Below are 26,517 nucleotides of genomic sequence, written 5' to 3'. Positions count from 1 at the left end.
GGGGAAGAAGATGCGTGTGTGGCGCCAGGCCAGGAAGGTGCAATCATTAGATAGTTGCATCTGGAGTTAAAAAAAACAGCCCTTTTCAGGGCTATCCAATACTCTAGAAAAGAAATAACTATCGATTTGCCAATGTGTGTAGGTAGAGTAGTGTGAATATAAACAGTAACTCTTTTTAAAAAATGTGAGGGTATGTGTTTGTGTGTTTGTGAGTTTGTATGTTTGTAGGAGCTCAGGTATGTTTGTGTGAATAGTAGATTATAGGTTTCTTAGCGTATGTGTAGAGTATAGTTAGGGTTTTATTATATGAAATGAGAAAGTAGGGGGATGTTTTCCTTCACGTCCGCGCGTTGTTAGGTCATGATCTAGGTAAGATCAATTTTATGTTTTTAGGGGGATGTTTTCCATCACGTCCGCACTTTCACTATAAGAACCCATCAAGTTCATCGTTGGAACCATTCTACGGAATAACAGATACAAGATGGAAGTGTCAGCGTTATTCAATGACTTAAGAAATGTTTACTTTTGGATGATGGATGGAGAGTACACTATTGAAAGGATAGAAAGAGAATGGAGGTTAGAAAAAGTCTTGACTATGTCAATGAACTACAGTTAGCGAGGAAGATGATAGAGGAGATGATAGAGGAAGAAGTTAAGAGATTGAGAGGATTGATTCAACCAGAGTATGTAAGAGTGGGGACTATAAAAGAGTCTATGGACAAAGTAAAAGCAGTGAGATGCTATTTAGAAGAGCTAGAGAAATGGTCAGAGTGGAAGTTTGTGAAAAGGGGTATTGAACAACTAAAGAAAGCAGAAGAAAAGATGAAAAAGATAATAGAGGAAGAAGTGAAGAAAATTAAGGACAGGTGGGCAAAAGATAGAAAGGAACAAGAGAATAGGAAGAAAAAAGAAGAATATGAGAGACTGAACAATAACTGGATAAAAATCCAACAGAAGTTCCGAGCCATGGGTCACCCAGACTGGAAAATGAAAAGAAGAAAAAAGGAATTTGGGGAAAGATTAGGGGCTGGATGAGAAAATGGAGGAAATAAAAGAAGAAGCAGAAGAAACCCCAAAGGCCCTTTTCAGGGCCAGCCATATTTCTCGAAAAGAGATAGCCTTTCCATTGCCTACCCCTTTTTTATTGTTTTTTTATTTTTTTTAAAAATAGAGACCCTCCCTGTTTCAATTTTACATAGACCCTATACAGTCCCAAGGGTTTTTGGCCATGTTAAATTTACATAGACCCTATACAGTCCCATGGGTTTTTGGCCATGTTAATTCCCATAGACCCTATATTGTCCCACGATTTTTCTCCATGTTAAATTTACATAGACCCTATATTGTCCCAGGGGTGTTTTTAATGATAAGTCCCATAGACCCTATAGTATCCCACTTCACTACTTATCTTCCTTTTTCTTAACTATACTTAACCTCTCTAACTTGTATTATAACTCCCCTAGTGATAAGAATAAACATCCGGCTAGGCTAGGTAAGCTTTTGACAACAGCAACACGTTCAATAGAGAATTGACATGGGTATTTCACCCGGAAGAAACTACACATGTTATTACAGAAGCTTGCCTTTTGAGGAATACATATAAATTTGTAAGTATCTGATTTTAAACTTAAATACATATTTGTCGAGATGTTAAGTTTTAAGATAAATACCAATCATATTACATTTACACACATATGTGTAATGATACGCATTTTTGAGGGTGGGGTGGCGGTCAAGGTTGAATTCTAATCAACGTGTGTGTTCTTATATGCTTATCTTCAAACCCACTACGATCTAAAATCTTTCTTTAGTACTGAAGATATACTATAGGCAATGAAGGTCTGTAACTATCGATCCATTTCTTGTTAGGTAAAATGCGGGAACTATATCATAAATATTATCAAATAGCCAGTTTAATTTATATAGATTTTGATTTGCTGCATCATAAGGTGTTGACTTTGATATAACAGTACCTCTTTTATAGAAAGTTCTTTATCAACTTTCTATATTACATATTGTCATTCCAGGGGCACCTGAGTGACAATAAATACAACTCACCAATATAACTATTTTGACGCTATAATTTTATTGTGAGAGGGAGTTTGAGTTTTAGATAATTTTGGAGGTTCAAAATGGGTACATGGCATGTGAACACTGGTACAAATATGCATCATGGTTACAATACAGTGCTAAATCAAATTAGAAAGGGGCGTGGTCTTAGCATTGTAATACATCCTTTAGCGAGTTGCCTAGAGGAATGAATCAGTTGGGTAGCTGAAGGAATTATTTAATATGAAACGTTGAAATCATGTTGCATTACGATTTGCCTACTGTTTTATTTATCTTTTACTTTTTCCACCTCTAAAATAGGTAACACTTATAGGTTTCGTTGTCATTTTTTTGCAAAAATCAACTGTCGGATACTAGAAGTTCTTCACTCAAAAAATGACATGAATGCTATGAATGAGATAAATAATAATTCGAAACCAATCCAGGTACGAATCAGCAATATGGCATTCAGTGGAGTGAAGAGGAGCTCGAAAACAAATTCTTTGTTGTTTTATCTCGAATTAAAGCAGACTATGGCCCAGAAATATTAGGATTCTTAAAAAGTAGTCAAATATGAAAGGAGAAACTTATACCGTTCGCGTTACTGTTCCTGAAAATCTGCTTACCAAAACTTTACAGCAGGGGTTTTGGCCTAAATTTGTTTTAGCCAGAGAATGGTACGATAGATAAATGATCCCGTGTTCCGAAATTGAAGGAGCTTTAATTTACTTTTGAATGACTACTCTAAACTACTGACTTGGAATGGGAAGGGCATTATGACAAGAACACCTTATCTTTATTCTTTACTTCATAAGGCAGATATTGTGTGCATGCAAGAGCATTAGCAACATCCAGAACAACTGCAATTTTTTCAAAGCATTTTTGGTAGGGAAGTTACTGCTTCTTCGAAATCGGATAGAAGAATTCATGTATGTCCATATTGCTTATCTCAAGGCAAATACTCGTCCTTGATTGACTACATTTTTATACCCTCCTCAAAAATAGATTTAGTCCGTAGTACCAACATTGAAGATGGTCATCATTTAAATATATCTGATCATTTAACTGCAAGAGCAGAGTTGTTAGTTCCCGACGAACTCCAGGATTATACATTTTCAAGATATCCAGTTACAATCAACTGGCAAAAAGCTTCTTCAGAACAGAGGATCGGTACAGAAGTGTAAACCAACGAGCAGTTAATTTCAGTGGAGCTACCTTTACACAACATTGCATATGTACAAAACGCCCTTGTTACTGTTGCAACTGTTTTACGCAATACAGCTGACAAAAATCTCCCCAAAAAATCTCCCTGCCTCACCTTACTGGAAATTCACTAATGTGACTAAACTACATAAAGTGATGAGAAGAAAACGAGTGTTATGAATAAAGGATGAACGGCCACGTGGTCTACAATTTACAACGTATGTACAAAATAAAAGTGCGAAAAGAAAATTCAGAAACCAATTAAACAAAGCAAAAGAACAGAACGAACATATCAATTCGATGAGCAAGAAAAAGCTTAAGAACTGGATGTGAGGAAATTCGACAGAATAGTAAGACTGCATAAGAAGGGACAGAGACAAGATATCTCTGAACTAAAAGTGAAAGGAGAAATAATATGGGACCCTCATTTGATTCGTGACGGGTGGCGCCAACATTTTTAAACTATAGGAACTGAAACACCAGATATTCATTTTAACGAATCGTTTGCAGCTGAAATTAGAAACTCCATGAAGAATATTGTGGATTCAAATATTGAAGACGGAGTAGATAAGGATATGTGTGAAATCGTATTATAAAATGACTTTGAAGAGGCTGTAAGAGAGCTGAAGAAAAATTAATCATATGGACATAATAAAATATATGCAGAGCATTTAATGTTTGCCTGTCAGTCGATTAGTTCTATTTTGTGCAAAGTGTACAATCGCATCATTTCCTTTGAAACGTACCCTGACTACTTCAAAACTGTAAATGTTATACCTATCATCAAATGTGGAAAAAGACAGGCTAGATATCAATGACTATAGAGATATCTAAATCGTTCCCGTTTTTTTAAAAATAAAGTATTTGAAAAAAATATTGTTCAAGAGGCTAGCTCTTTATAGTGAAGGGATCAATTTACCTCACCAATTACAACAGCCATTTTGAAGCGAATGCAGTGGCATCACTGCAACCTTTATTATAAAAGAGGGATTAGCCCATTATTTAGGAAGTCACTCAAACGTTTATGCTGCATTCCTGGACAATGCAAATGCATTTAATACGGTATGGCATGATAGCCTGTTTTATAGGCTATTATATCCCGAGTAAAAGGAAAACTGTGAAGATTGATTTGAAATTCTTTTCGAGTAGTTAGGGCACTTGATCTGTTCAACAACCATCATTCGAAACCATACTCAGTCAGTCAAGGGGTAGGACAAGGAAGAACTCTTCAGCATGGATATTCTTGCTGGAGTCAACACAATCTGGAATACAAGTTCGTACCTTAAGTATCCCTTGTGTTTTGATAGCGGCTGATTCGACCATGCTATCTTCATCATTTAATGGTATGTGTATTTTACTTCGCAACATCCATGACTATGCATGGAAGTGGAGACTCCGGTACAATGCTCAAAAAAGCAATACCGCCATAGTTTTGAAGCAAAAATCATACAAAATCTATGTTCATGCTCAGAGATAAAATGATTCCGATAGTTACCCTTAGAACATATGCTGGGATTACTCTTACCACAGATCTTTCCAATACTGATACAGTGAAAAATGCTTGTGATAAAGGAATATCAGTATCTAATTCCCTTACTGGAACTAGCATTAGAAAGGATGGTATGAACCCAATTAATAGTGCTAAAATATGGTCAAAAATAGTACTACCTGGTATGTCATATGGATGTGAATTATGGGCCAAATTGAGCCAGTCGAATGTATATGATCTAGAAGTATGTCAAAGAAAAGATGCAAGAAGAATTTTAGGTCTTGATCAGCGCTCATCTACAGAAACAACAGTTAACAGTCTTGGACTGTGATCAGTTGAGGGATATGTGGATAAAATCAAATTAGGCTTCTTAAGCAAAATCTGCAGAGCAAACGGTCTACTAACATGGAAAATGATAGTCAACAGAAGAATTCTTGACTTCCTGACAGACGAGAGCACGAACCCTCGGTTTTGTTAAAGATATAGATCGTGTTCTTTTGAAATGCCAGCTTCGGACGTTTCTTCAACATATATTTGAACACCCTATATTTTGTCCCGAAACCAGTCTGTAGGAGTCATATTAAAACGGTAGTTCACTGCTGTGAAGAATCACTGTAGAATTCTAAAGTTGATAGGAGACCTGAACTTTTACATTATGCAAGTGACCATATTAATCTTCAACCACTTGCTGTGTGGAGGCTTGGCAAATGTTTTCCTAATAAAACGTGGACTTTCGCTAACATTTACCTATTTAACAATGTGTTAAATTTCAACAGAAAATGAATATAACTGTAAACTCTGCAAAATATAGACTAAAGACAGAGCCAAGCTTATATTGATATATTGCCAAGCCCTAAACGATGAACGTAATACTATGTTCATAAACATAATAGATACAATAGACATTCTAGACTGGCACTGTCTTTTATGTCGGAACAATAACTCATTACTTCATTTCCTTTAGGGCGAGAGAGTGGACATTGATGATCAATCATGGCAGGCATTCATGTGTGTGTTGGCTGAAGGAATGGATACAATGTACAGAATAACAAATTAACATGAAAACGATATCTGATATTATGCTTGTTCATGATATTAGGGAAACGTACCCATTTCATTCCTATCATATACATTATTCACAAGTGTTCCAAGTGAGAGCCAATATGATAATCCAATTAAATCGTTCAGCTGAATGTAAATAATTCCAATTATTTATTCTAGCAATGAGTTGTCTCACTCATGTGTCTAGATATTGTGTTTTGTTTACTTTTCTAGGTATATATTACATGTTTAATGTGTTGTAAATCCATTAATGTCAAACTTTGTTATTATCTCTTTTGTGTAATAATGAAAAATAACTGAATTAAATCTCCTTTGAAGAGGAATTAAAGAAAGCCAGTCAGTCATACATACATACACAAACAAAACATAGACATGCACAAACAGACACACAAATAAACAAGCAAACAAATACACAGACAAACATACAAACATGGCGATGGAGTAGAGATCTTTTCGAGTCAATATAGTGTCATTGAATTGGGCCGTTAAGTTATTGCTAACATTATTGAGTTAACATATGGAGCATTGCTGGTCTTTTTCTCTTCCTCAAACTACGTCTGACATCCGGGCCATATATCTAGAGTTCTAGACTCGCTTCAAAGAGCCTTGTCTCTCCACATAAATCCTTCCTTTCCAAATTAGCCGTATCTGTGATCCTCGTGATAGACCACAATGAATGTCACATATATGGGGTAGTCCGGGTTGAACAGCGTTGCCAATATGAGGGTAGACTACTCAACGTTAGTCCGCATCTTGTCATGAGACCAGGTGAAATGAATGAGGCCAGCTTTGGGTATATAAGAGCGGATAGAAACGGATTAACCTCTTTTTCCAACTCAAACGCGCGTTACAAAATTCAGTCAGAGTGTGGAATCTCCCTTCCAATGAGAAGAGACCTATGTGTGACGTCACGCACCCTGTTATTGATGCGACGTTATTGGAACATGACTGAAACTAAGAAGAAGATGAATTGGGGTTCGCCTGTAGTGGAGACGAGGAGCGATGGCATAGCCGTTACCAAACCAACCTCAGCGACTCTTCCAAAATATAATTATTTTAATTTGAATTCTCTTCTCTTTTCAATAATTTGTACAGGTACTAGCACTTTCTCCACCTTATTCTTACTTACCTCAAGTCAAAGATTTTAGACAGAAACAGAAGAGGCCAAAAAAATAAAATACCAAAAAAATAAAATAACAAATTGGAGAAATTTGTACAACAGCAGAAAGAAGCAAAATAAGCCTTTATTATTCAACAGCAACAATGAGAAGAAGAGGAAACAAGAAAAGGGAAGGAAGAAGAGGAAGGGAAGCCAAAGTGCCAAGGAGAGAAGAAGGACATATAAATTCAGTCACGGTGTTACTAGACTTTTTGACAGAGTTAAGGTATATGAGACAAATGTATCAGACTTTGTTAAGTCGACCCAAGAGAGAAAAGACCTTCCCGAGCCAAACATTCTATTCCAGTCAACATTCTCTCTACGCTGACTACTCCTGAAATACCAGCAGCAAAATCGATCACTACCAAATCATTCACAGTAGCAGGTAAAGAAGTATGACTTGGCTGTGGCAAAGTTATGAGGTGGTTAAAGCTCATTCCTTCCCGTTCCTGAGCTTGCTTTTAAGAAATGAAACACGCAACGGTCTTTTTTAGGGAAACCCACCTTTTTAGAATAGAATGACTACCCAAAGTTTGCCAAATCAAGTAAAACTTAAATCACTTTTATCCCATGATGATTTAATGAATAGTGTACGTGTGTGAGTACGTGAGCATAGCTCCTTATTATTATAAATATCAAGACCAAGATACACTTACGTTTTCTTTCTGGCATACTCTCTCGTAGAAGTTACAATAAAATTTCACAACACATCACCAAAAATCCATTGGTTTCTTCTTTCATTCTCTCTGTTTTTCCATTTGTTGAATTTCTTCCCTTCCGCGGGTTTTTCCTCTTCTTCCCTTTCTTCTTCTCGTCTTCTTTTCTTATCTTTCTGGACAGGCATGGGTTCTTCTTCCTTTTCACATTGCTCTTCATTTTCGGAAGCCATCTCCTACTCCTGTTATTTCTTTCATCGGTTCTCTTTTTTCTTTGGGCAGTCTGAAGACCAATATCTTTTATCCTGACAATGATAACATGTATCTTGAACCCCGTCTCTCTTGACGATTGTCTTGCTTTGACGTTGTGGACATTCTGTAGCCCAAATGTCTTTTCTTCTGACAGATATAGCAAGTATCTTGACGGTTATCTCAAATGGAGGGGGAGTAGTTTGTCGTTTTATCTGAAGTACACTTAGAGCTTTGATCAGATGCTCGATCTGCGTTGGCGCTACCATCTTCTTGGGTGCTTAAGAGTGGGATAAATACTCTAAGGTAGACCCTATATACATAGGGTCTATGACATTTAAAATCATGTCATTTGCCATTTTGCGATCAAGATGAAACGATCTAACGATTTCCAGGTGAAAGGAGAAGAAAGTAAGAGGCCATGAAGTGACATATCGAGACGCACACGAGTTGAAGTCTTCGCTCCAATCCATGCCAGCGATTTTGATGAGTGAAACAGAATTAGCACCTGTTACGTCTGCACCCAGACCGAGAGAGTCTACTCCAAACCTAAGGCAACAAGTAGCACCCGAGATGTATTACCACATTAGATCAACGGAAAACGCTACTCCAGAAAATTTAGGACGAAGATCAACGCTTACACGGTGAAATTTAAAGATTTAAACTCCGTCGTACCGCCAGAGAAATCAGAAGGGATCATCACTGATTATTTTATATTCCTTTTTAACCACACTGGAACGACAATGCCATTGCGAAGAAGACGATCGCTACACGTTGAAAGCACACCCTCAAGAAGTGCGCGGACCTCTGTTGTTTCGAGGCAACGATTTACCAGATGGAAAGTACATTCGTGTTTATCATCACCAACAACATTTCAATGACATTACTGGTATTCCCGGATTCCTCAGATACTCTTATTGTGAGAAATGCAACTATGGGTATAGCAATCAAGAGCAACATAATCATTGTGGACGAAAATGTCGGAATTGTTAAGCCTCTAAACCCTGTATTCACGAAGGACAAGAACGAATGTAATGCTTAGTTTGTCAGCGAACTTTTGTCAGTCCTACGTGTTACAAACAACATTTTGTGACGCAAGGTTCACAACGGAAACGTGGTTGCTAACCGCCGAGATGGTGCTCTACTTGTGGACAAGTCAATCGTACCAATTTTATCAAGGCGCACATTTGACGAGGAAAGAAACGATGTCACATTTGTCGCCAACTCGTTAACTTGGAACATAAATGCTACATTCAAAACTACCAATTGAAACATGAGGAGGGGGATGACAAGAACAAAGGGATTTTCATCGTTTTCGATTTCGATTGCACGCAAGGGACCTGCATTCTCATTCCTAATTTCTGCGAGCTTGCGAGAATTGCATCCAAGAACCTCTCTTATGTTATTGTTCAGACTGCAGGAAGATTCCTGGAAGACGTGAACAAATCTTTCGAGGGCCTAACGCGCTGGCATATTTGGTTCGTATGGATCTTAGACCAAATGGTGACACGTGTAAGGAAGAGGGCATCGAATGTGACGGAGATTGTCATCGCTATGCCACGGTAATTGCTTGGGATACGACGGACAATTCCTTCTGAAATACTAAAGAGAACAAGGCACCGGATGCCCAAACTCACTTTGAACGGGGCCACAATTATTTACATGTAAGTGGGGCAAATATAGTTTAAAATTCCATGAGTTATTTAGCCATCCCATTGAGTCTAATGCCAAACATGTTTGAAATGACAAAAATGTCCAAAGGATATTTTCCACACTTTTTCAGTACCAAAGCCAATCAACACGCCGTCCTACCACATTCGCATGAAGATCTCTACTACGACCCGGACAACATGCGTACCGAACAAGGAGAAGCTTTCGAAGCTTGATACTACTCTCACGCTTTGGACCCCTTCGACTTTCAAGAAGAAATGTTAAAGTATTGTCGCTCCGACGTGGACATTTTACGGTGTTGCTGTTAGAAACTTTGAGAACTGTTCATGGAGCACGGAGGAATCAATCCATTGAAAGAAGCCTATATTATTGCCAAAACATACTCCTTAGTGTACCGCAAGCGATACATTCCCGAGAAGACCCTGGCTGTCATACGAACTCAAACTACGGACTCCGTCAAACGTCGATACTGGGCTCTTTACATGTTTTCATATTCATCGTAATGCTGCATGTCTACCGCCTTACGGATCTCATCCATGTCTGAGCAAACTACTCCGGGTATCATTGTCACCTCATAGAAAAGAACACGTGAAAGGAGAATATTCGTTTCCTGTGCATGTGTCTGGATACTGCGCCTTTAAAAGTCGATTACTTACGTTCGAATTAAAGTGACCAAAATAGCGAGGAGGACCTACCCCCGAAGAATTAGCCAGAGCTGGATTTATCTACTTGGGAGAAGGGGATAAAGTCAAGTGCCTCAGTTGCGGTGTGTCACTTCACGAGTGGGAGCAGAGAGACTCGAATTATCTGGTACATACTCAATGGTCACCGTACTGCCACTACCTTCCCTTAGGGGGACCCCAGTACTATCTTCACTGATGCTTTAAAAGAGAACTTATGTGGTTTGCCTCTGGAGTTGAGAGAACGCACTTATATTTTTTTTGTTGCAAAAAAGAGGGTATTAAAGCTTGCTGATATGCCATGACATTTATAAGCAGTGGAAGACATTCAGTGACACTATTCAGACTTTGAAGGATTACCAACACTTTCAGCAAGAACGGCTTCCTTTAAGTTTTAATTTTATGTGGTGTGCATGTTAGAGACATCCGTTCTGATATTTCGTTGACCAGCAGCTTCATTGCGCACTATTTACTAACAGTACATACAACAAAGACATTATGTTGGCTACTTCAAATGCGCACGAGAGACTGATTCTATTAAAAGCGTTGCGCTTTTGTTTCCAAGCGTCTCAATGTCTATTTGAAGAAAGGCTTCTTCGTAAACCTTTAGTAACTAATGATGCTTACAAAGAAGTATGTAAATCTTGTGACCAACACATTCACGGGAAAGTTGTACGTGACTGAAAAGTCTTGACTTCGATTCTTGGAGATTTGTGTAATTAATTCCATGAAAAAATTTGAACTAAAAGGGTCCTGTGAAAAATGTGACATTTGATCCCGTTTTAACCACAGTGCCTGATGATCCCGAATCAGAGGAAAACAATCAAACTTAGGACACTAGCAGTACCGTCGTAGACATCGACACACACGAACAATGCATTCCGCGAGAAAAGATGTGAAATATGTGAGACTATGCATAGTGTAGAGGCTCCAAGAACATTAATATGTGTCTCTAGCACACCACACCTTCGTAGAAAATATTGTACAGCGAGTTGTTTGTATTGCAGTTTTAACGTTCTGCTTGTCATGTTAAACATGTAATTAACCATTTGGCTCTAGGTATGTTTGTATTTCGTTCAATTTTAACTTTTAATAAACGTGTCCTGGAAAGGATAAAACCTGTTGTGTGATTTATGTTATTTTCATAATTGTGAACACCGCTATGGCTGCATCTTCATCTTGTACATATTCCTGGACTTTCAAAGTCATCGACGAAAAGTTTGATCGTTCCATTTTGGAGGCTCTGTATGATCGCAATCCCTTCAACATGTTGATTGCTGGACCTAGTGGTTCAGGCGAAACCGAATTTGTCAAACCTTTGTACAAAACCCATTTAATCGATTATCCGTCCCAACAAATCGTATGGTGTTACAAGAGTGGCAGTCGTCTTACACCCTTTTTAGAGAAAATCAAGGAAATTTCATCGTCTTTGTGGAAGGCATTCCTTGCGAAGACGACGGGATTCTGCCTAACACCAATCAAATACATCTCGTCGTCTTTGACGACATGTTAGGAGACGACAAAGAAGAAATTAAACTTTGACTTACAAGCAAAGGGTATCATCGTAATGCTATTATCATATGCATTACGTTAAATGTTGTTTCAAAAAGGTAAACCCCATCGTACCATCAGTATCGGAAGAAGCAGTGTTGCATCAGTGATATAAAGGCTTGTGTGACCGTTCCTCTCCATCATTGACTTCTCTAGAGATCAGACGCATCGAATCTCTCCTTCCACAGAGTACGGAGGCGAGGCAAAACGCCATTTACTTGACATATTTTCAAGAAGAAACTTCAGGATTGAATTGATGACTCATTATTACCTGTGAAAGAAAAACAAAAATCTAAATGAATACTCTAGAACGTCATTGCCTTTTGAAAAGCAGTTCGTACACCCCTTTTAGGAATCACGTCGTATGCATAAAAAATGAACTTTCTCATAGCAAACCTAAAGACATTCAAGCTAATGTCATCAACATCGACGCAGTCATCTCCCAGAAACCCATTGGGTGGCCTTCTACTTTCCCGACGATCACAGTATGGAGTATTTTGATTCTTATTGATTACCGCCTTTGCAAAACGACATCATGGACAATATTATAAGAAATGCCAAGACGACTCGTTTCAATGATGTGAAATTACAAAGCATATATTCCATGGTGTGTGAAAAATATTTTGTGTATTTTCGTCATTAACGCATTCTTGGATATTCATTAGAAGATTCAGTGACTCATTTTGATCGTAACTGTTCTAGAAACGATGATAAAGTAGAAAGATGGTTTTGTGAATATTATCGTTATCTCTTGTCTTTAGCTAGGAAACTAAGTGTGCATCAATGGCCAAATGACCTAATTCTGTGGAAGTCGCGCTTGCCTTCAAAACATTGTCAGCCTTGTAAATAACTTCCTGTTTGAAAAAAATGTTGACTTGTTGATGTTGCATTTCATGTTGCTTGTTGTGAATACAAAATGTATTATCTGATAATTGGTATATGTTTTTTTTTAAAAAAAACAATGGATACTGTTTGTGCTTTTTCACTTCTCTCTCTATCCATCTAAGTTATGTTAGCTATAGCGTTCCTACAAAAAGGTAAGGGGTGTTTTCCATCGCGCACTTGCTTGAGACATATAAAGAGGTTCTGTCGCCAGACTTACTATCGACAAGAAGACAAGGGGACTGAAACTACAAGGGGCATCCAGAATGAGGGTAAAAGAAAACATCACAGCTACTGGAAAAGAAACAATACTTGCAAAGAATACCGTTACATCAACAACAACAAAAACAACACAGATAATCGTCCAACATAAAGCCTCAAAAACAATGGCAGATGCAAATATCGTTGAACAGGATATAACTCACCGAAATATGATTAATACGAATGCAACACCAGAGAATACAAGAGTAACAACAGTTCCTACATCTCAAGCAATAAAATAAACAAGAACAAAATCAAATGAAACAATGAGGTATACTACGAAAACAGCAACTGCAAGAACATAGTCAACAACAACAAGGCCATCAATAACCTAAAAACAAAAACAAAGGCTATTTAACAGCCAGGCTAAAGATGACATAACTAAGACCAGGACAGGACAGCTTAAGTTAAATACAGATGTACAACAACGGACAGACAATGAGCTACATCTTTGATCAGATCGATGCTTGGGGATTAACACAGTTAATGGAAACTAATGAACAACATCCAAGAGCACTGAAGTGCTAAGAACAGTCATCGAAGCGCATCTGAAAATATACCACGACGGTTGCTTGAACAAAAGATTTGAAGAAAAAAATATGCAGAAGCCAAAGAATTTATTATGGATATTATCATTTTAGAGCGGAAGTTCTTGGGCTGCCCAAGCGGAGTCCTAGCGTTAATACTCGATGAGCTCTGTAAGATCCAATTTAGTATAACTCTTCACTGGGACTGAATGGTGATTAACGACTTGACAGCCATATTTGAATACAGGGTCAACACAGGGAGAGATTTCAAGCTCCAGAATATGTCTAGCAGCTACTGCTCCCGCCTTCTGAGGTGAGCAAATGCCCTTTTATGATACAACCATTTGCCTCAAATTCAGAGGTCTGAAATTGGCATGAAGCCTGACTTGATAAAACTATAATAACTGCCTTGATCCTTTAGACACAGTTTCAAATTAATTATATTCCAACCCTAACTTGACGAACAAATTCAAATAGTCGCATTGAACCCTTTAGATAGTAATAATTAGGAGATACATTTTGGACACCAATACTTCCAATTAAATTATAGGAAAATTTACAATTATTAACGCGTGACTCTTATTTCGATTGTGGCTAACAAAGAATTGGTACTAGGTAATAGCCCTATTTAACGAATGGGCAGGATTTGATATTAGGCCTTCTATGATGCAGCGGATAGCTTACTACCCACTGCTGGGTTCCTTCCTCCCTTCCCCCTACAGACTAATAAGGACCAGCAAGACTATACATTTTCCCACTCATCGCATGTCCCGTGGGACTCGATTGTCACAAAATCGGACAAATTAATTAGCAAATTCGTGTACATACATGAATGGAGAGTATATACTTTTAAAATTAGTAAAATAAAAGAGTGAAAAGCAAACGCTTTGTCAAGAAATAATATATTTCGTTAGATTAGAAATTGAAAATTAAAAAAATAACTTACGGTATTAAAATAGTAAATCCCAAAATAATCAAAGAAATTACAGACGCAAGTCCTGATAATAAAAGTTCTGAAGAAACATTAGTGAAAATCCTAATTAAGTCAAATTATGACGGTGTTGATGTGACTGTGGCTGCATGTATCGTATTGTTACACCAGCAGTCTTTTGAATTCACTATAAATACCAGTGATAGTCCCTGTCCCATACTATTATTTGTTATAAAAAGTCTGTATTTCCAGAGAGAAAAAATCACTGAATTAAATAATTTGAAGAAAGAAATTATATCCCAAATGAATTTATGAACACAAAAATGATAGAAAACTGATTCTGCTAGCTCTTAATACAAAATATAATAATCTTTCCAGTAAAATCAGGTCACAATTAACATTTTCTAAAATACAAACATTACCTAATTTCAAAATAACCTTCTAGAACTTAATAATGTTTAGAAAATAAAACGTTAGTTACCATTAGAAATCTATTACTAAAAGTTTAATAAAGAACCTGGAATATGCCAGGTACGCCACGTAAATAGACCAAGACCCAATTAAAAATGTTAACTTCTATTCAAAATGATCTTGATGTTAAACTCATACACAGAGAAAATGTTTTAGCTATGTATTATTTGTTTACAGAATATACAAAAAATCAATAATTCAGGTGAGGTAGAAAATAAAGTTGATACTGACAAGGTTAAGTACAACATGCAATGTTATATTACAATAGTATATAATGTAATAACATACTAATAAAATAACATAATACAAAAATATACGAAAACTAACAAACAATGCAAATTAAATATACGTAACAATATTACACAAATTCTGTATGTTCACACTAAATGTTGGGAAAGAAACCAATAAATGCAGACCATTCATAAAAGCAACTACCTGATAACCTTTGAACATAAGTATCTGGTCTTAGTCTAACGTTTTAAAAGTAATCATTATGTCATCAACTAAGAGTAAAACATTACAAACAGTCCGTGTCATGCAATGGAAAAAAGGCTTTTCAGTTTCATTGAAGCTCCATAGTACACAAGAATTTCGTATAGATAGAGCAGTCTATGTAATGTGTAAGACACATTGATTAAGCTTGTCTAACTATGGTGTGAATTTGACTATTTACAATATTAACACAAGTCACACCTTGCTTGAATCATGTAGTCATGTGAAAATGGGATGTTGGTATTGAAGCGTTATATTATGTTGATTAATACAATTATCACCAAGGTGGTATTTTTATTTTGGTCTTGTTATTGGTTTTTCAGTCAGTCGTTTCTGCCCACGTCTCCGGCGTTGCCTCGGGCAAGTTCCACACGACCTTGACCAAACAACTGTCCTTGGACGGTTAACAGGACAAATAAAAACACATTCGTATTAACATATTGAACAAAATGAAAGCAATAACACGCGACTGACATAACATGCTCTTTGTATTTATCCTGTGATGAATAATATGACCATTAAATAATACAATTACAATGAACTGGATAATTGAAGAAAATATTTTAATTTTTAGGATTAAACCATAACGGGTAACCAATGGATTCCAACGAAGATGCAGCGTTGTGCCCCGTGTGTTACGCAGTATATGATGATCCACGAGTCTTGCCATGTGGCCATTCCTTCTGTTTGAGCTGTATTTCACGAGTAGCAGACGTCCCGCGGATCGTTCTTTGTCCATCCTGTCGAACAAATGTTAAACTAGATTATAAAGGAGTGAATGGGTTACCAAAGAATTACGGCCTTGGTAACATTATAGAAGGCCACAAAAGGATGTTGTCTGCCTTATGCAGCGACCACAAAAAGTCACTCGATATCTTTTGCAAGCAATGTGATATGATGATTTGTCTAAGATGTTTCTTCAATTCGCATTCGGAACACACAATTCAGGACATAGAGGCTGTATTTAACACACGGAAAGTAAGCTAAATTTATATTGACATTATATCATGATAATCATCACCGCAACCATCATCATATTGCCATTGTCATCATCATGAACATAATCATCAAACATCATTAGTCTCATGTTATTTATTGTTATTATTATTATTATTATTATTATTATTATTTATGGCTGATTTGTTGTTACCTGGGACCGGGACAATACTGCGTCCTGAGATATCAAAGACCACATGGTCTGAGCATTAGTCATACTTCTTGTAGGCTTTCTTTATATTCGTGTGATATAACGTTTAATGCTCCTGACACAATGACATGAAGTTTTAGCCAGTTCACATTATTAGCTAATTTATTTAATTTTATTTACTTTAGAAATAGAAGTCCTCCGCTTGCCTCGGATGCAAGTTCAGCTTCTTCCTCTCGTCTACCACTAATATGTGTGGATGTTGAAATCATGCGTGATTTTGACTAATGTTTCTCAAGCGCTTTTGTCTGGCTTGTCATCGTACCACTTGATTGTACAATCAAGCGCCCATATTGATCGGACACCTACCAGTATACTGCATTTGTCATGCCGAGATTGTACTAAGACAGGGAGGGCCTTGTTGCACTCATACATCATGTGAATGACTGTATCAACCTTTCTCCAGTACATTGTGCACAAAGGAGACACGGTATGATTTGGTATGCTGACTTTCACCTTGCTGGCAGTTGAAACGTTACCAGGATGATTCATTCTGTTTTCGTCCTTCTTTCACCCAGTTGGAGCCTACATGTGCCATCTCCAGCATGATATTCTGTTTCCCTTATGAACTTCCAATGTATAGCCTTTCCCAAATTATAATGTTCCTTTTGTTCATGATCTCTTTTTATTCTCTTCGAGAAGGCCTTGTTTCTGGACTAAGGATAGACACTCGTCACTACTATCCTTGACGTATTTGGCCAAGCTATTATTCTGCCACACCACAAACTTCCACGCTTGCCAAGCCTCTATTACATACACTTATTTGCAGATGCAGTATATTCATATTAGCTCTTGAGAGTAATACACTTTGGATGGACTGTAGTTTCTGGCTTTCATTTCAATATCTTTCAGTCCGTTTGAGGCCCAGTCAGCTGTAATGTCTTTGCACCTGACGATAGTGACTCGAATCATATTTATCCATACTAGTGTATTCCCACCATTTGCCCTTTGAACGTACTCTGTTCTGATTTTACTATCCAATCTCTTTAGTATTTGTTGTCTATATCTTGACCTAGTATTTTAATCTCTGCTTGTCTGGGAGCATGATGACTACTATTTTCCCTAATTAGCCATGTTTAATGCTTTGAGCCGTGCAATGTTTCTTTTGGAAATCAGCGATACAAATTGTTACAGTCTTGACTGCATAATTCTTTTCGAGTTTATTCTTTTGTGTGAGTTGTACACCATTTTTCAAAAGTAAATGTTCCGTTTTTAAAAACGACCTTCTTCAGATGGTGTCCTGCTCATGACGTGTTAGCATCCTTGAATGTGTAGTCTGAGTGACAACTAAACAGTGAATCGGCTCGAACAGAACTCATTTTGATTCTGACATATCGAGTGTATTGAAATTAATAGTGAATTTCGTTGTCGATGACATCATTCAATTCATTTTGTGAGAAAAGGATATGCTTAAGTTTCTGTTATTGTCAGCCAGCTATAGACTGCTGGATCCACGAATTGGAAATTAAAGCACGGGACTGCTTGTTTCGTATAGATTCTTGTTCGCTTTCTGGACTTTGCTAGTACCATCTTATCGTCTGCATTTGGGAAGTTGTCAAATTTTCGTTCGTTCTTAGACTTTCATCTCTTTTGTGGGTAATCCGTTCTTGTCGGGAGGGGAATATACCATTTCTACAATCACAAAGACAGATATAAACGAAAAAACAAAAATAGGACGCATACACATTAAATGGTTTGAAAATGTCTTACGCGCGGTATAACTTCTTTGTTAATCAAACGTTTTGGGCTCCATGATAAATGTTGTGAGAAATGACAATTAAGATGAATGATGTCATTTTAGACAAGATCTGACCCTTTCGTTATCATTAATGCGAGAATTCATATTTAGTTTGTAGATGTTGTTATAAGATGAGTATTTCTTTGCACGGCTGAATTTCCGACTTATCGAACTAATTCAACATTCAACAGGAAAGACTAACAGAACTTCTAGAATCTACAAAACCGTGGCAAGTTCAAATTATAAAAGAAACAGATGAAATTAGTTCGTTACGACAGTCAGTGCAGGTAATTATTTAATTTTCTATCATCATATTCAGAGAGGTATTTGTTTTTATACTACGATGTGCACTATTCGTGAACTGATTTATCTTGCTCTAAATGCATGTCTGCTTTCGCCGAATATTAGACCCGATCCAAAATTTAAGTGTACATTTGCCTAGAATTATATAGGTTATCTCTGAACATAACAGGATCATTTGCATAATACCAGCATTATTGTCCTTTACTTTGTGGTTAACTTGTTTTAGGGCGAAAAGCGACATGCATATAAGTTTTGTTTCGTACATCTATCCGTCAGTCTTAAGCCTGACGTAAAATTGGCCAACCAAGAATCTATGCATAGTTATAAGATATTTTATGCAAGTTTGACAAGGTCTTGGATTTGACCTCAGTGGTAATGTATTAGTATAAGAAAATCACCATGAAATTGCAGTTACATGGTTAACATAAATTCGACCTTTTATTTTTGTAATCAAGAAAGCATTCATTTATGTGGGCGATGTTGTTTATACAGCTTGCTGTTTTCAAACAAATTATATCACTTCCAACAATGATGGATGGCGATAATTCACAGAATGTTAATGTTACATTAATGAATGGTAATGATAAATTTTCAATTGAATGTTAAATACAGTGTGATTGATTCCATTTCGAAGGTACTAAAGAAACCAAAACCCGATGTGGGTGTAGGAGTATTAATGCTGTATAACTATACTTGAGTCATTACCATGTATGAACAACATTCCACGAATGTCGATTGTATTTCACGATCCTGGATCTAAAAAACATATTTATTCTGTAAAAAATCGAAATAAAATTTCTCTCTTTGAATAAAACATTATCCTGGATTAGAGACCGCCAAATATTAAGGAAGAAAAAGAAGGGGTGTTATTCTCATAAGGTAAGTCATATGTTTTTCTGCTTGGTTTCTGCAGTTTTGTGGTTGTTTTGTGAAGAAATTTAAATTTAAATAATTATTTGTATTTACTTCTGTAGCGAACTATGGGTTGATGCCAATGGAAAAGCACGCATAATAAGTACAGTTGACTTTTGTAAAATTGCTATCATTATGCTTTGACTAAGCAATTTAGAAAACATCTTATATGTTGTTTCATCCAGGAAGACCAGGCGAATTGTAAACGAAATATGTAGTAATTGTATTTTCCATATCATGATCTGTTTGTTAAGTTACAATTATTACTGACTGTATATACGAAAACAATATTTACATTATTCAACTGGTCTCTCAGAGATACGATTTCTGACGAAATTAATAATACACAGGTTCCATTTTATACATTCAGCGGGATAGTATACAATGGAACTGTAAGAAAAAGATACTTTTCTTTTGTCTTAATTGTCTAAATATGCAAAGATTCTAAACGTAGTTACATTTGATCACAATACATTTTTGTATCATCCAATTTCATGTCAAACAACTATAAAATATAAATATAATCTGTAATATGAACAGCCAGCTGTACACGAACACACTCTTTTCTTTGTTTCCTACTACCTTGAATAAAGTAGAACAAACATATTTATAACGTCAGGGTTATTAGGGAATCTAACCGTTTTTGGAGATTTAGCATCAGACAATGTTTTGCAGTGATATATATACATATTGTTGACTGTATTATACACATTTCAGAAAAATGTGGAAGCGATTCAAACAAAAATTGACAATAAATTTTTGAGGTGGTTTGATGATCTGGAAAAGCAGAGACAAAATTTTCAACGAGATATTGATGAAGGAAAACAACAGCGGATAAAAGTCTTTGATGCCCATTTAGCAGTTCTTGAATGTGCAAATACAGAGATAAATAATCTTCAAACTGAAATAAATCAAATTCTGTCCATGGACACAAGATCTCTCATCAAGGTATCTGTACATTATGAATAACTTTGTACCAAAGATATGTTTTGCATGGATATACCGAAAAATATGCAACTATTGCTTGATAAAATTAGGCAGCTGTGATAAGATATGTCATAATCAGAGAGGGTTTGACCTACATCTGTCATATCATGGTTATCACCACAGTGATGATATCGTCTTTAAAGCTGTTGTCCACAATACCTAGGAAGCTACATCTTTTGAATTATTTTCCTGTTATGTATTATATCTATATTATTAACTCTTGGTACATAATTTTGTCTATATTATGTGTAGATTCTGTTCATGGCTATATATTTTTATGATCATCTATATATTCAAGGTATTAGAAATTTTAAACTTTGTGCATGAGTATAAAATTCTATTTTAAGATAGTAATAGTGTAGATTGCGTAGGATCAGTACAAATACGTAGATGCTTACGACAACTAAAACTAATGTTAGTAATAAAACCTGTTGACAACTTTGGGCTAATTTTCATTGGCTGGTGGGGTCAGGTGTCACGGAGTTGTGTATATTTATTGCTTATGTATTATATTTGGAATAAAATATACTGAGCGTTCGTTTCTGGGTACAATGATACATGTGGGTGGTTTATTTATATCGTACAATATTTTGATGTGGTAGTTCGTTCACTCAATGCTGCACGTGCTTACGATGGGAAAACTGCTAACAGTTTAGCTCACTGGTCGTGCATTGCAATATAGCCAGTGTACTTATAATCTAACTTCACATTACTAAAATTCTTGTCAGTGAGCGGTCAACTTTACGGTGCAATATCTTCAGCTGTACAACAATGAGGGCTGAAAGGCTGACAAAAGGTAAGGGAGTAAGGGCGTGATAGAGTGATAGTTATAGAACTGTGCTGTATCTGTGCTGTATTCTCACTGTGTTGAAGGTGTTGTTTTAAACATGGTGCCAATTTGGGTTGGTATATAGCCGGTGTGCAGCTGTCGGTGGTGACGTTTGGCCAGCGGAAGATAACGGTTTTTTCTTAGTGAAGGACCAAAACGTCTGGACCAGCCGGTCTGCAAGGAACAAAAAGGGTTCGACATATTATTCGGCAGATCGGGAGGGATGGACCATTTGTGGTGGTTCCTTGACCATCCTGCAGAGCGTTGGGGCCACATACCTTGTCCCAGTTTATATGAGCTCATTTATCATTATTTGAGTGAAATTTTTTATAACTATTTTCAAATTAATTTATCTCTAAGTGAAAACTTATCATTGTGTCGAAATCTGTCACTGAGAGAGAATCGCCATCATCATTGGGTGAGTGTAAGGGTTCTGGTGTGTCCCGCTTAATTTGGTTTTCGTTATCTAGAAGTAGACCGCCCTCGATGTTATTGCCCGGTTCGAGTAAATATAAACATAAGTGGTGATATATAGAGCCCCCGTACATGTAAAGAAACAATTTAATCAATTACATAAAACTACTGTTAGAATTCATTACATCAGGAATATACTCTGCTTTTAGAAATAAAACTTTCACCGAATTACAAAGGGAACACAAATGTATTTAAATAAAGTAGCCGATCTGTTCACTGATGATTTAGTTCATCATAGGATCGAGGAAACAATCGAAGTCAATACCTTGTACGATTGCATAACTTGTTCGTTCAGTTCACTCCGCTTCTACTGTCGCTGTTCAGACCCTTGGGTCTCAGGAAGATACTTTTCAGAATACGTCTCAGAATCGATACGTCGCAGGATTGCATCACAGGATTATACGTCTCACAACACTTCTCTCTAAACTTCTCAGTATATTTCTCAGCATTGATACGTCGCATGATTGCGTCACAGGATTATACGTCTCAGGAGCTATTTTCTCCCTTTTAAATAAATCTAAATAGAGACAACCTAAATTGTCTGTTATTTATGATACAGGGGATTTTGCATTGTCCCCTCCCTCGTTATCAGATCTTCCTATCGTGCTAAACAGATGCTAACATTCGCCTCCACATGTCCTACAATGACCCTAGTTAGTCGAATGGCTAATTCGTCACACATTAACATCACACATCACTCCACACGAGGCTTAGCGGTTCTAAGTCAGCCTCAATTTACACAAGCGAATAAATGAGATATATTAAATGAATTACTACGTCATTTTAGTGAATACACACTTACTCTTAATCATACGTGAAATCATCTAAATTCGATGAATTCACACGGATTCTCATAATCATATTAACTAATGTAATGCATTAAATTCTTAGAACCTAATTCTTATGCAAACAAGACGACAAATTCTAACAATTCATTCGTCAAACTTATCTAAAGAAGATTAATGAACGACTATCTATGCATAAACTCAACACAGTTATACTTCATAAAGCAAATTGATATACGAATGTAGAAAAAAGATTCATGCAAATACAAGTAAAAAATTCAGCAAAGCATTATATATAGCATCAACAAATTACATGGGATTGTCAAACTACCTTTGTTTTCAACGTTCCAACCTCTAATAGCCAAATTAGTTCGTCGGGTACTTTCGACGACAGTCCCCTTTGGACAACAGTTTTTTTTTTACGAGATAATTTCTTGCGAATTCCCTGGTGTCCTCTCTGTGTTTCTTCTTGCAGGAAAAGCTTAAACTAATTACAATTTTTGATGTGTCGATATTAAAACCTAGGAAATGTTGTGGGGGAAACACGCCCCTTCTTTAGCGTAACCAATCAGAACCAAATATCTCTGCCGCCCTTTTCAGAGGCGCCAAAGTCGGAGTCAGCTTGACCTGGTAGTTTGATAGTCACAGAGCTTCTACGATATTTCAATTGTTACCATGAAGTCAAAGTTGACCGTGTCCGTAATAGTCTGTCTTGCTGCTGTATAAACAGAGGCTTAATTAAGAATAAAAATCTTCCTCTAAAGACATTACCGATCATGGCAGTATGGCGATTTGTTACGCGCCTGTTCCCATAAATCTAATTAATTGTTCTCTGGTCTCAACTAATGTGTTCTTCTTAGATCGCCAGAAATTTGCCCCTTCACAGTTAGTAAAACCGTGATCATAATTCATTGTTGGAGTGAATAATCATTGTTTTTGTGCTGAATTTTGGTTTAATTTCAGTTCAATCATTATTGTTGAGCATTCTTTTAAAATATCTCGTTTCAGTTCTTTAAAGTTAGGAACAGTTTCAATTTTCGTTATGTCAGCTTTTTAATTCGTTGCATATAAAACATCCAGTGTTGTAAGTTATGCTCACGAGTTTGGTGTAGGATTTCCATCTTTAATCAAATATTAATAAATATATTTTATTCGTTATCATTTTTAGTGTCTTCATTGTGATAATCTGACCCCGACTCAGTTCATCTTGTTATATCAGTTGGTTTCTTAGAAGAGGTAAGTTATTTTCCATTGGATAGGTTATGCCAGGTGGGCTCTTTTGCGAGGTGGTGTATGTGCAAAAGGTGATGTAGCTAGTCGTAGCAAATGCGTTTTCACCCCTTATGCTTGTATAAAGCTGGAAATTTTAGTCAGCCTTTGTCGCAGAATAGAAACCGAGTGGGACTTTGGACTAAATGAATAAGATAAACAATGTGTGAAAGATGGAAATTTATGAAATGAATTAAGAGAAATATATGATATAAAAATACAATGATTCTCTCACGCTCTCAACATACGATTGACTCAAATCACTCTACACAACATTCACACATTGAAAATAAACCAAAATATTAAATCAATATGAAGTACAGATCCAAGAAAACTCATGGACTGCAAATACGCTTCAAACAATCTTGTGAACACAACTAAGATTCAAAACAATCTTGTGAACACAACTAAGATTCAAAACAACCTTGTGAACACAACTAAGATTCAAAACAGCCTTGTGAACACAACTAAGATTCAAAACAACCTTGTGAACACAACTAAGATTCAAAACAACCTTGTGAACACAAGATTCAAAACAACCTTGTGAACACAAGATTCAAAACAACCTTGTGAACACAACTAAGATTCAAAACAACCTTGTGAACACAACTAAGATTCAAAACAACCTTGTGAACACAACTAAGATTCAAAACAACCTTGTGAACACAACTAAGATTCAAAACAACCTTATGAACACAACTAAGATTCAAAACAACCTTATGAACACAACTAAGATTCAAAACAACCTTATGAACACAACTAAGATTCAAAACAACCTTATGAACACAACTAAGATTCAAAACAACCTTGTGAACACAACTAAGAATCAAAACAACCTTATGAACACAACTAAGATTCAAAACAATCTTATGAACACATACATACATACATACATACATACATACATACATACATACATACGTACGTACGTATCGACAGCAAGCAGCCCTAAATTCTCTGGAAACTCCAGACAGCTCAAAAACAGCTTTAGACAGCTTCAGACAGCTCTAGTCATATTCACAGTTACACACACAGTGATAGTCACAAATCTGTCACATTCACCATCAGCTACAATAAAACCAAATTGGTCATAATAATAGTTTCTGTAAAATCTCTAGATATATACTAATACTTTAACCTTTAATAATGACTTGTAATTCAAAGTTCAAATAAATGCATTATTACGCGATAAGACATTACAAACCGAATAAGCTTCGCATATCAAATGAAATGTAAATTTAACACTTACCCCTATGGCTGGAGAACAATAGAGAGCGTACACTCCTTGACGTGATCCAGAACGACCAGTGTCGGTTTTAGAAATCGCCCTTACTTAAATCCATTGGATAGTGAGCAAAAGTCAGGGTGGAATACCCGTGCATATCATGTTATTCATGTTCCTTGTCACAAGTAATTTCTGGCTAGGTACATGTTAGTCGCTTACCTGGAAAAAACACTTATTCACCCAAGATAACGTTGTACGTATGTACAACGAAAAATAGTCAAATAGTTCTATGGCAAAACCAAGTTATCTTTTCGCCTAATTCTGTGACAGCCTTATTTCTGATATTCATATCGTAACATCACTCTTCAGGCTTTTTAATGTTGTTTAGATATTATTTGAGAGGAATCATTTGTTTCCATTATTCATTGGAATTACAAAGTGCCCTAAATGGAACTAAAATAGTATTCCAAGACTTGTGAACTATGCAAAATGAGTTCTGGAAATGTTCTTTTGATACACCAGGACTGTTGGTAAACCAGTTCATTCAAGGGTCTGAAATTAATTTGGAACATTCGATTCTTTTTTACTTGAATAGATCTTTTAAGGATTATTTTGTGGATTCAGGTCCTAATACTGTAATTTCCTCTGACATTTTCAGTTTATAACTTTGATAAATTTATTATTTGCTAAGTTTTACAAAACGTGTTGGTTTTGAGTCTTTCTTTAACTTACTTTATGACCATAGAGTCGTAACATTCCTTGTACAGTTTCGTGATCGGTATGTGCAGAGTGTCGTTTTTTTTTTTGTTTTTAATAATTTGAAATATGGTAATGCTAGAAGTAACTGTTTATGAATCAGCAAAATAGATCAGCGCCAAGAAGAAAATGAATGGTGCTATTACTCATTTTAGAAAAGTACCTGAAATAGGAGGTAGAGCTTAGACTCTCATATGCAATGCTACCAGAGAAACTCTCCAAATATCTTGCTGCTTTTCTTCTGAGTGTAAGGAAGGACGATGGTTCAGACTATGAACTCACAAAACAGCGTTCATTTTCTTGTTCGTTCTTTGAAGGACGTTTGAGGGAAAACAACTATCTGGTTTCAAATGTAGCTTGAATTCATTGAAAATGGCAACAAACCAAAGATGGCAGATCCAGTCTCTGAAGCAGAAGCTATAGGTCTTTACATTCTTTCTTCTCTTCAGAGATGTATGTGGATGAAATGTGTTCATCACTTTGGAATGAAGACTGGCCAAGGATTATAGGAAATGTGCTGAGTGACATTCCCCGAAACAAGTTGAAACTGGCGATAATTGCATAATTGACTCACAAAAGAGGCAAACAAAAGCAAGAGTTGGCTCAGATACAAAGGTCTTGAGATCAGCCCGACGAAAGGCTCTTGTTGTGCTAAACAAATACCTGCCAGAGAGTATGTAAATTTGCAGGAGAAAACACCAT

The 26,517-nt window shown here is 36.4% G+C and overlaps 1 protein-coding gene across 2 annotated transcripts in view; it reads left to right on the top strand.

The window, feature by feature from the left end:
* Positions 1 to 1,499: 1,499 nt before the first annotated feature.
* LOC149774360 (uncharacterized) overlaps positions 1,500 to 26,517 on the top strand; it is a 70,862-nt gene continuing 45,844 nt past the window's right edge. Inside the window, exons 1-4 of one of the 2 annotated variants that reach the window (XM_089945376.1) lie at positions 1,500 to 1,607; positions 15,908 to 16,311; positions 18,467 to 18,562; positions 20,208 to 20,438. In XM_089945376.1, coding sequence (XP_089801502.1) covers positions 15,931 to 16,311; positions 18,467 to 18,562; positions 20,208 to 20,438 — 708 coding nt within the window. In that variant the 5' untranslated portion in view covers positions 1,500 to 1,607; positions 15,908 to 15,930. The remainder of the gene's footprint in view (positions 1,608 to 15,907; positions 16,312 to 18,466; positions 18,563 to 20,207; positions 20,439 to 26,517) is intronic. The other variant, XM_089945377.1, reaches the window with a different exon arrangement.

The sequence above is a fragment of the Sinohyriopsis cumingii genome, unplaced genomic scaffold (assembly GCF_028554795.1).
Source record: "Sinohyriopsis cumingii isolate HCF-2022 unplaced genomic scaffold, ASM2855479v2 utg000309l, whole genome shotgun sequence".
Classification (NCBI taxonomy): domain Eukaryota; kingdom Metazoa; phylum Mollusca; class Bivalvia; order Unionida; family Unionidae; genus Sinohyriopsis; species Sinohyriopsis cumingii.
The sequence above is the reverse complement of the archived record's forward strand: the minus strand, read 5'-3'. Positions and strand labels throughout refer to the sequence as shown.